The sequence below is a fragment of the Etheostoma cragini genome, chromosome 17 (assembly GCF_013103735.1).
Source record: "Etheostoma cragini isolate CJK2018 chromosome 17, CSU_Ecrag_1.0, whole genome shotgun sequence".
Lineage (NCBI taxonomy): Eukaryota > Metazoa > Chordata > Actinopteri > Perciformes > Percidae > Etheostoma > Etheostoma cragini.
This window is the reverse complement of record NC_048423.1, coordinates 8,048,938-8,060,181: the sequence shown is the minus strand read 5'-3', so window position 1 is coordinate 8,060,181 and position 11,244 is coordinate 8,048,938. Positions and strand designations below refer to the sequence as shown.

The window sequence follows — 11,244 nt, the reverse complement described above, 5'->3', positions numbered from 1 at the left end:
TCAGCGAACGAGTGCGAATGAACACTTTTTGGGCTTTTCGGGCTTCTGTAGGAGATCCCCTTACCCCTGTCTCTTCTCCTCACAGTCACACCATGGGTCCTTCCTCCAACTATATTTCGATGTCTTTATGTTAGGTTTCTGTTGCTTTGCGATTAACGGTCTTCCTCCGGATTTCGTTAACTCACCTGGACACAATGTTCACCTCCACTGGCTCTCGGGGCCTTTGTAAGTATCCCGGATACGCCGTTAACGACAGCCGGACTGTGACAGTCGTCTCACCGCTTTTCCTGTCAGTTCCAACGGTGACAGCTAGCTAGCTAGCTAGTTTGGTCAACCGACAAGGTATTATTGCGCTGTAATTTATTTATTCGAGGCAGTATCCATCAGCTATTACAGCTGCATTTAGTTAATTAAAACTTTTTTTCCATTTAATTGTAGCCAAGTCGGTTGGTTCAGCTAAGTTGTGCGTTAAAACTAATCGAATTTTTGAAGATGTCATCTTCTGAATAGCTAAATAGTCAGCTGCATTTATATTACGTTACTGTCTGTCTCCCCTGCCCTATTAGTCGCTTCTCTCTCTTCCATCAACACAACCTTTGCCTCATAAACCGTAACACGCAAAGCTGCCCGCTAAAGAAGGCGGCAGTGTTACTGTCCCGTCGTAAAAGTGTTGTGTGTATGTTCTGCACAGACAAGGCTCCCTTGTCTAAAGGCCTCCTGCTGGTTCTCAATGGGCTGACTGTGATGCTCACCCTGCTGCCACAGTACCAACAACTGTTCGTATACAACCTGCAGGCTGTCACACAGCAGCATCAGGTATGTCTCCAGTATGTGTCTTAGTGAGTTAGACACAGAAGTGAGGGACTAAAAACCAACACCCAGTACGGTGTGTATGTGTCTCTGGGTGCCACACTCACTCTTCTATTGGCTTGTGTTTAATAGACACATATACATTAACCATCATCAGGACAGGACTTTTTGAAAACCCTAGGATTCACTTTGGCATATACCCAGTCACACAAGAAATAATTATTTCTGAGGAAAAAAAAGCTTTTAAAACTAAGTGCATTGTAGTGTGAACTATATTGACGAGGCTGCGAGGACCCTGAATAAGAGGCCGAAGGAACACAAGAAACTGTCAACATCAGCTGTTTGTGAGATGACCAAAACTGAAGGCAGCATTGTTTGGGGAAGGAGTTGAAGGTCATGGACCAGTAGACAGTGTATGGCTGGAGAAAGATCAAACCCATAATCTGATAACAAACACAGGGATAGCACTTACCGCCATACACAACCACCTGTTGAGCCACTTCCATTCGCAGATGACCATGCGATGCAGTTGAAAGCTCGGAAAAAGCTACTAAGTAGACCTTGACTTCATATTATTTTGTCAAACAGTTTAAAAAAAAGAAAAGAAACGTAGTGCTTTATGGTGGGTCTGATATACTGTATGTATATATATATATATATATATATATATATATATATACATACACACACACACACACACTGTGTTATTCAGAAAAGGCATCATTACACAATGTCATCCATCTTCCCCTGTACAGTATTTGAATGTGTGTAAAAATGTGCTCTCCTTCGTGCTTGTGTAGGTCTGGAGGTTGTTGTGTGGCAGGCTGGTCTGTCTAGACGTCAAGGACTCCTTCTGCAGCAGCCTCCTCATTTACAACTTTCGAGTCTTTGAGAGGAGGTTTGGCACCAGGAAGTTTGCCGTAAGTACCAAAAGCCATTGATAGAGGAATACATAGATGGATACAAATGTCATCAACTTGCTGATATTCGTAGCTGAGCTAGATTCTTCCAAAATCTAGAATGGATGGAATTAGTGTGATGAATTACCATTTCACACACCAGTTACTTTCATAAACAAAAGCAAAATCTTAAGATCTTTTCTAACAGGGTTATATTAAAATACCATCATCAATCAAAATCAATACTAGTTTCACGTCGAAGTATCCTTGGGCAAGACACACCGAGGGTTTATCTGATGAGCAGGTGGCACCTTGCATGGCAGCCTCGGCCACAGTGTATGAATGTGTGTCAACGGTGAAGGGTTCATGTACTATGTAAAAGCACTTTGAGTAGTTTTTAAGACTGGAAAAGCGCAATATATGAACAGTCCATTTACATTTACCTCTGTATTGTCTTTTAGGGAAGAGGACATCGACTTCCTCACTAACTTGCTGTGTAACAAACATTTTACAATGACTTTGTGTTTGTGTGAATGTTGGCTGTTTTGTATGTCTTGCTTTCTAGTATTGTTCTAATCCTATATGGTGCTCTTCTTAATTTTAGTCCTTCCTTTTGGGCACTTGGTGTCTCTCTGCGCTGATGGACTTCCTGCTGGCCCAGGCTTTCCAGTTTCTCTTTGACTATGAGGTGGAGGAACTGCCTGCAGGACTGTGAGTAGCTTGGTCACCTTAGTAGCCACAGTACAAAATACTCTTCACTAATGCACGTGCTGCTTCTTTGAAAAGCTATTTTTTACACTTTTATGGACACTGAGGATCCTACAATTAAAATATAATTTGTCTGGTAGTTAGGTTAATGTTGTGTGAAAGCAGTGTTCAAATCATGTGTCACTTAAGTGGAAAATCTTCATTTTTCACCATTTATCACCATGTAAGCCTTGGGCAGTATCCCTAATTTTCATTTCCTAATCCCCTGCCTGCACTATATTAGGGTACACAGTATTTAGATGGTGGTGGACTGTGACAGCTGCATACAATCCTCCTCCACAAAACAGGGAAATGAAAATGGCTTGACAAACTCAGCGAAACAATAAGTTGTTGTTATTATTATATCTTTTTTTTATGCCAATGTCTGGTGACAGTTCAATATTCAGTGATTATTAAGCCACACATAATACATTACAATTGTCACGTTTAAAATTCAAGTTTGAAATGCAGATATTTTTGATTAAATTCTCATTTTCTGTCTTCTCCATCCTTTACTTTTCCCTTTCTCCTCTCTCAGGCTCGCTCCAGTCTTCTCTCTATTTGTGCCTTTCTACCGGTTGATCCCCAGGATTCCGGTCACCCAGGTTCTGGGCCACATCGACATCACCAACAAGTCTCTGGTCTACATTGTAGGCTTGCAGGTAAGCCCATGTTCTACTAGTGTGGGGATATTTATGTTTCCATTTTTGTTTCTCTTTTACTGTTCAGGAATTCTTGAAAACACCCGCTGTCCAACTAGTGTGATCTTAATTGTCTGTGTCTTTTTCCTCCTTCTGTGGTGCAGCTGTTGACCTCCGGTCCCTTCATGTGGCTCCTTGCACTCAGTGGACTGGTGAGTAGCCAAATTCTTCTTGTTACTACTGTGTACCTTGGAATTGTACTGGTTTTGGTGTTAATTTGCTATAGGTTGTAAGCTATCATTTCACATATTTCAAGTAAATTAAGTCATTGTAATATTGCTTAACATAGGTTTGGCTTGGGACTTAAATATGATATACCTTTTTTTTTTATTAATGTGTTTTTCAGATCTCAGGCGGACTCTACCACTCCAATGTTCTCTGGTTGCAGAAGGTCCTCTTTGTACCTGCCTGGGTGTCTTGCATTGGCCGTTATATTCTTGAGCCGGTCTTCTCAAGTGAGTCCAGTCATTGAGAATCACATACCTTACATCCAGTGCAAATCATTTTGCATTGTGACCAGTGTTACAAGGCCTGGCATGGAGTTGTTGTCCCTCTCTGTGCAGTGCTATGATGCAGAATGTCTTACAACATTAACGTATGCTCAATTGTCTTACATATTTATTCATTATCTTTAATGATAAGAAAAACGATAACTCAGTTGGACAACTATTCAATTGTCTTGACGACATAAAAGCCTGGATGGCTCTGAACTTTTTAAGTTTCAATGATAAAAAACAGAAGTGATGGTTTTTGGAGGCACCACTGGGTCCCTGCCTGTAGATTTGGGCTCCTTGGCACCCTATATTAAATCTAACATTACAAACCTAGGAGTTAAAGTGGACCCTGAGCTTAAATTTGACAATCAAATCAAAGCTGTTGTCAAATCAAGCTTCTTTCATTTGAGGCAATTGGCCAAAATAAAGCCAATTTTGTCAAGGCAACATTTTGAAACTGCTATCCATGCTTTTATAACTACACGGCTGGACTACTGTAATTCACTATATGTGGGGGTTAGTGGGTCCTCCATCACCCGTCTCCAGATGATACAAAATGCAGCAGCACGTCTTTTAACGGGCACACGTAAACATGAGCACATCTCCCCTATTTTAGCTTCACTACACTGGCTTCCTATTCAATTTAGGATCCATTTTAAAATTCCGTTATTTGCTTTTAAATCACTAAATGGTCTTGCCCCGCCATACCTCTCTGAGCTTCTACACTCTTATAAACCTGTCCGCGCTCTCAGGTCAGATGATCAGCTGCTCCTGACTGTGCCTAAAACTAAGCGTAGGCTCAGAGGGGACCGTGCCTTTGCTGTGTCTGCCCCTAAACTATGAAATGATCTGCCTTTGCATGTAAAACAGGCCTCTTCTTCATCTGTTTTTAAAACCCTTCTTAAAACCCATCTTTTCTCTTTGGCTTTTGACACATAGTAAGATGTCGACTTCATTTACTTGTTCTTATTTGCTACTTTGTGTGTTTTTTAATTGTATGGTTATTAATTATAAATTTCTTTGTTTATTTTCTGTACAGCACTTTGGTCAACTTTGGTTGTTGTAAAGCGCTTAACAAATAAAGTTGGTATGGTATGGTATACAAAAGAAAACTTGAGAAAATGTAAAACTAATGTTGGCTGAATTTAAAATTAGGAATAAAGTAGGAGTTTTAGCATTACCACGTTAATCCCAATGCGAGTTCTTTGTCTGCCTCTTGTTACTCTGCGGTCATCAAGGCTCCCAACCGAGTAGTGAGACGCCCCTGGGGATGGGAGCCACTTTGGACATCCAGAGGCAGCAAAGGATGGACATACTCGATCAGCAGCTGCTGCTGGCCCAATACAATGAGTCCACGAGGAACACTAGACAACAGCCACGGGTAGAGGGACACACACACACACACATACACACAGTGTCAGAACTTAACCACTGCATGCATCAGTAATTACAGTTAACAATAGCTAAATATTACAACGAGGTATGTGTCTGTGTGTGTCTGTGTGTCTGTGTGTGTGTGTGTGTGTGTGTGTGTGTGTAGTCTGGGTTGTTACAGTGGACCAGGTATTTCCCATCCCTCAGACAAAGAGGACAGAACCGACCCCCCATGCAGGCCCGCCCCCAGGCTCAGCCACAGTCATCCACACAGTCCCCTCTATTGGACAACTCTCCTGTTGCAGAGGAGCAGGTTGGTGTTCACCTCTATGAACCTGTTATTTTCAATGTATTTTTCACTAGTAGTATTTGTTTGTGTAATTCCCCTATAATATTTCACATTTTTGGGACCTGGATGGCTCAAAAACTTTATAGACTGACAGAATGCTACAGTATCACTTGTTCAACAAAACTTAATAATCATGCCTTCCTAAAACTTAGTTTGTGCAGGGCACCCTTGTAAAAATATAGTCCCAAGTGATGATTTGTTGGCTGCTTCTGTCTTAGCTGATGTATCTTTTTTGTCCCTCAGGTTGCACTGTTGGTGGAAATGGGCTTTTCTAGGATTGATGCCCTCGAGGCCCTAAGAGCTTCAAACAACGACATCAACATGGCAACCAACTTCCTCTTGCAACACTGAGAGACAGTTCAGTGAGAAATACCAGAGGTGAATGAGCACAGAGACAGCAAAAACAGGAGTAACAACAAACAAAATGGAAAGAAAATGAAAGACAGTTAATGACGGAGAATTTGTACAGATAATGTGAAGTCTGTGTCACTGCTTGCTGAAGCAGTTGTCAGGCTGCCGCAACCTGAACGGAGCCCGATGACAGGCTGATTAACGAAGGTGTGAAGCACAAAGTGGAAGACATTCGCGTCATAGCTTTCTGATGGCCGTCATGGTGTGAAACGCGTCGTTACCAAAGGCTGACGACATAGACCTCTAACTCCAATATACAGAATCCAAACGGGAGTCTTCAGTGCAGTCGAGGAAATATAAAGTGGGTTATTTCTTTTAAAACAGAACTGATGCTGAAGCACACACGTCAGCTAAGATCCAACCCACCCTCTCCACAGGGATACCAACTTATAGCTGTATGAAATAGAGTTTAAAGGTCCCATGGCATGAACATTTTACTTTATGAGTTTTTTTTAACATAAATATGAGTTCCCCCAGCCTACCTATGGTCCCCCAGTGGCTTGAAATGGCGATAGGTCCCCTCCCCCCTTTCGCCTCAAGAGCTACAGACTCAGAAAGGGCACATACTAAGGAAAGCTCACTGTGGGACGGGCTCTAGTGGCTGTAATTCTGCACCAAGGGTGAATATTGGGAACAACACTTCAGATATGATATTAGGGAACCACTAAGGTCTATATAAAAGCAAATCCAAAGAGCACCATGTCATGGGACCTTTTATAAAAAAAAATTAAAAAAAAACACTGTCATGCACTACTGTTCTACTTCCAAAACGGCTTCTACGTAACCAGCATCTAAAACCCTCATGACTGGTTTCAGATGATAAGTATGACAGGGAAAACAGATAAAGATAAAGGGGCACACGATTTTTGAGACAATGGATCAGAGAACATTATGTCATCTGACAGGTTTTCACCTCCTATTGGTTAAATAGTAAGTATGTGCTCATGGGTATTATTTTTGATTTTGCAGCACCTGCTAGAGAGTTATGTTTAACTCCACAAGAAGTTGCAGCTGTCTTGATTACAACTTCAGAATTTATGATTTCTATGAGCAATATAACTTTACCATGATTTATTTACACAGTTGTTGTCTTTTTTTTGTTGGCAGTGTTTCATGGAAGTAGCAGGCTTCAGCTCTTTCCTGGTTGAGATGTTTTAGCAAAGCCGTTACTGACTGACAGCTACTGTAGGAGCAACATTTCTTCCGTTTGTTACTCTACGAGTACATTGTTAGTGACAGACAGCTATCTCAGGGTCTATGAGGCGTCTTTTTCTGTTAATGACATAATCACATTTACAGACATGAGTGCCCATACACACACACACAGGAGCCCTCCGAGGAGGTCATGTTTTATCATTTGATTAACACACTCCTTAAGGTTTAATTTATTCTGTTCTAACTGAGTTTAAGTCTTTTCTTTGCCAGCACATGTGTCTGGATCAGAGCTAGTCCTAAAAGGCAGACTATATTTATTATACAATATCATAACAAGATACATGTATGGAGACTATGCACTGCATACTAACTACTTTATGTATATAAACAGGCAAACATTTTGTGCAAGAGAAGTAACATTGCAGCCACTATGTATTGATGTCAAAGACAGATGCTAGTTTTATATTTTGTGAGTAATAATATTGATAATATATGACCACTGAGATGAGTCTGTCATTGTGTGTATGTATTTCTTAGAGTGATATCATAACAGAGTGTGATGAGGGAGTTGTTGCATGGACAACGTTTTGATGAACTGTAATGAATCATATTTGATCTGTGGAATAAATCAACTTGCAGATGGAATTGAACTGGGTTCATTTGTTTCAAGAGAAAATGTTATATCACAACACATGAGCAATGCAAGGAAAATTGAAAGGGAAAATTTTTTGGATAAGGTTAGTACAATTACTAGAGACATCTTCGTTTAAGCCGTCTTAAGCCCAAAAAATAAGTGGAACCACTGTGCTGGAAGACAGGATTTTCCAGCAACTCCAAAGCAGCTGCCACTCTCTTATAGATGTACTATTCCACTTTCTTTTGAGTGGTCTGTTGTCTCCAAGACTACCTGAGATCTGTCTGGCAGAAACCAATGTAAATACAACAGTGTGTCACGTTACATACAACCATTATGCTTATCCTTTAGTTTTAGTTTGCCTTTTCTCAGTGTCTGTCCAAAGGCTTTCTCAGAGAGTACTGGTTTGTTTAGGTTTTAATTGGAATCCTAGTACCCAATGTAGAAATATTCCTCAGTGTATTATTACAACACCTATCTTTCCTGAACATTGGATGGTACGTACAAAAAGTCCTAGGTTTTAAGAACTCTAACCAAGAGAAATGTTATGTATTGAAATGTTAGTATTTGTTCTTTTTCTATGGGCTAAAAGAAACCTCCACACTGTCATGTGTAGTTCAGGAAAAGTCAGTAGATATGGACATTTAAAGAGGTGCATTATCCCAGTGGAAAGTATAACTTGTTCGGCCTGTAAAACACTATTAGACAATACAAGATTTAAATAAATAAAAAAAGTCTAAACATGCTATAACAGATTTGAGAAATATTTTTTTTAAACAACATGACCATGATTGCGCTGTTGTTGTTAATGTTAAGTTTCCTTCCGTCACTAGGTGGAGACATTGTGTGAGGTTAGCCCCCCTGCCACACCCACCCGCTCCCATCATTCCACAGAGCAGACATCTCCAGCCGTCTCGCTCCAGGGTGGCTGAATATCAATGTAGAGAAATTATGCACATCTTCAAGTCAGAGAATTCCAAAAGCATATGGTTTGCCAAGTATTCTCAGAAACACAAAGCACAACATTCGTTTGAGCAGCCTATATGTTTTTCATTTTGCAGATGTTGCACTTGAAATCACGTCTGAACTCCCATGGACGCTCAAGAGACGTGTTTTTATTTTACTCAAAGGTCTCCTGAGTTCACAGTCACACATTTCCATTCAGCCTCAGCTGACGCTAAACCCAGTCAAGCAGTGCATTTTTTAATGGCTGCTGAATTGAAAAGCAGCTTAAACCAGAGTGATTAATATCTCTGTGTGTCTTTGTGTTCCAGTGTTTAATTAAAGGCACTGATGAAAGAAAAATACTTTACTGACAACCAACCTCATTAGAGAGATTCTTTTGTGAAATGCCCACTTAATGTGAAGCATTAATCACGCCTTGTTTGGAGGGAATGATTTTGATTATTTTTTTAGCTTTTGTGCTTTTTGGAGGTCTTTTAGTCATATTTGAAGGTCCCATGACATGCTGCTTTTTGGATGCATTTGTACAGACCTTAGTGTTCTCCTAATACTGTATCCAAAATCTTGTTCCCAAAATTCAGCCTGGCAAGCTTTGCTTTCAAGCCATGATGTCTATCTCGTTCTCATGGGTGGGACAACTTCTCTGGGAGGGCAAAGCAGAGAAAGAAGAGGTAACCTTTCCCCTTATGATGTCATAATTTCAAGGGGAAATTCCAGATTGGCCCATCTGCGCTTTCATTTTCTCAAAGGTGGAGCAGGATACCCAGGGCTCTGTTTATATCTATTGCCATTTCTAGCCACTAGGAGATCAAATTATTGTTAAAAAACCTCATAAAGTGACATTTTTATGCCATGGGACCTTTTAATGTCGAAAATTAGTTTAAATTATTTATCTTGATGGTTGTACATAAGTGAATGTCTCATTTTGACTTCATGTGTGAGCAAGCGTGTCTTCATATTTAAACCGCTGTGTGTAAATATACACTAGTTCCACCTGTGTTTTACCAGGATCCTCAGCAACGGTAACAGAATGATGATGTACGTATGTTCTGGGGGTTTCTCCTTGTCTGGCGGGGAAACCATTTTTGTTCACAGTACAGCCAGTTGTGGCCTTGAAGCAGCAGTTGTGTCCAGCTATTTGTCATTTCAGTAAGCCGCCTGTAGCTCTACAAAGCACTGTATGTCCCGCTACTGTAATGACAGAGGGGATGTCTGTGTGTGTTTCTGCTTCTGCACTTCTGTAATTTTTAGGAGATGTTTGAGTTTTTAACTTTATTTAGGGTTAATTAGGCTAATTAAAATGGGTATACTGTAGGAGGAAAATGTAGAGGTAAAGCTTAAAGGGATGGTTTAACATTTGGGAAATACACTTATTCCGCTTTTTGCTGAAAGTTACATGAAAAGATTGATACTGTGCTGCTCTCACACAGTGGTATCAATCTTCTCATCTAACTCTCAGCCAGAGAGTGATTGAGCCTATTTCATAAAACTACTCCTTTAAAGCACAATGAATTGGCTTGGAACTAGGTCTTAATACAACCCTGACATTATCATGTACAGAGTTATGGTAAACAACAGCTGACATGGAGCAACATTGTCATTCATTTGGAAACATGTGCACGTTCCAACGTTACCTCTCCTTTAAGTTCTGTTCCCTTGACTTCTGAGACAAACATCTGTACCTTTAGCTGCTCAGTGCTTCACTGTTTGCAAGCAAGTTGCTAATTTTGTGTGTCCACTGTTTGATGCTGGAAAGGTAGCATACATTGGGTTTCTAGGGTCTATGAGAACTCAAAAATGTGCCACGTTAGTAAAAAAAACACTGAAATGTTTCTAAAAAGGGAAGCGTACAGTTAGGTGTTCTCTGTGGGGTTGTCTCTATGAGTGACTTTTTCACCAAACATGATCCACTGTTAACATAAAAATATAGTTTAACGTAGCTTTACAGTCCACTGTAGAATCATTTGGAATGTTTTGAACTGTGTCATGTCAGTACCAGCATTTATTCACAGAAGTAACATGTTTGTGTTTATGTTTCAGTGTGAGTGAACTACTTCCTGCTGCTGTGCTGCTGGCTTGCATGTATCACTTCAAACAGCCAGAGGCCAGCACCAGCTCCAACCCTGTCTCAGGTATATTCCCTCTCCAGCTCTGTTGCCATGGTGAGTGCATGCCGTTTTGTGTGGTTGCCATGGGGACCTATGTGTTACAGCCTTCCTCCTGCTCTCATCATGTTTCTGCATGATCAATTGTAGGCTTCCTGTACACTAATGCTTAAAAAAAAACATTCGCAGCCATGGGAGTGCCCTCGGGGTTACCTTCTGTAGAAACATGTCTAGGTATTGCTGACTCGGTTTTAATTGTTGGCAGAAATACCAACAGCTGACAGCTGAATGATTTTCTCAATGTGACATTGCATGTTCGAAATGAGAAAAAATCCGAACAATGGAATCTCTTTTTTCTTTTTCACTTGTGACCCAAATATGATATGGTAATGGTATTGTAGCTAGTGTGATTTGAGATAATTACATCATTTGTTTATGTGCTGTATGTGTGTGTGGTTGTGTTTGCAAGTATGTCTGCCCACATGTGTCCACTTGTATGTGCGTGAGTCCACTGTTCAGCACGTGTGAATGTTTGCATCCCGTTCTCAGGGCAAAGAGCGAGCGGCAAAGGCCACTGATGTTTTCCCCTAGTCATTTTCAGA

At 40.6% G+C, this 11,244-nt stretch overlaps 1 protein-coding gene across 2 annotated transcripts; it reads left to right on the top strand.

Moving 5' to 3' along the window:
• On the top strand, nt 1–6,183 carry ubac2 (UBA domain containing 2). Of its 2 annotated transcripts, none has more exons than XM_034898707.1 (10): nt 1–225; nt 692–816; nt 1,611–1,730; nt 2,314–2,420; nt 2,995–3,118; nt 3,262–3,309; nt 3,504–3,612; nt 4,890–5,032; nt 5,207–5,338; nt 5,618–6,183. In XM_034898707.1, exons 1-10 carry the CDS (start codon nt 195–197, stop codon nt 5,723–5,725), a joined length of 1,047 nt encoding a protein of 348 aa, XP_034754598.1. In that variant the 5' UTR covers nt 1–194; the 3' UTR covers nt 5,726–6,183. The 2 variants fall into 2 exon arrangements, with proteins under 2 accessions (XP_034754598.1, XP_034754597.1); XM_034898706.1 differs by having other exon boundaries at nt 5,192–5,338.
• The last annotated feature ends 5,061 nt before the right edge of the window (nt 6,184–11,244 follow it).

What these genes read in the sequence shown, in the direction of transcription:
- ubac2 (XM_034898706.1), top strand. Translation starts at nt 195, where the DNA reads ATGTTCACCTCCACTGGCTCTCGGGGCCTTT. An exon ending in GAGGAACTGCCTGCAGGACT is followed by an intron (nt 2,421 to 2,994) that starts GTGAGTAGCTTG and finishes CTCCTCTCTCAG; the next exon opens with GCTCGCTCCAGTCTTCTCTC. An exon ending in TCTTGAGCCGGTCTTCTCAA is followed by an intron (nt 3,613 to 4,889) that starts GTGAGTCCAGTC and finishes GCGGTCATCAAG; the next exon opens with GCTCCCAACCGAGTAGTGAG.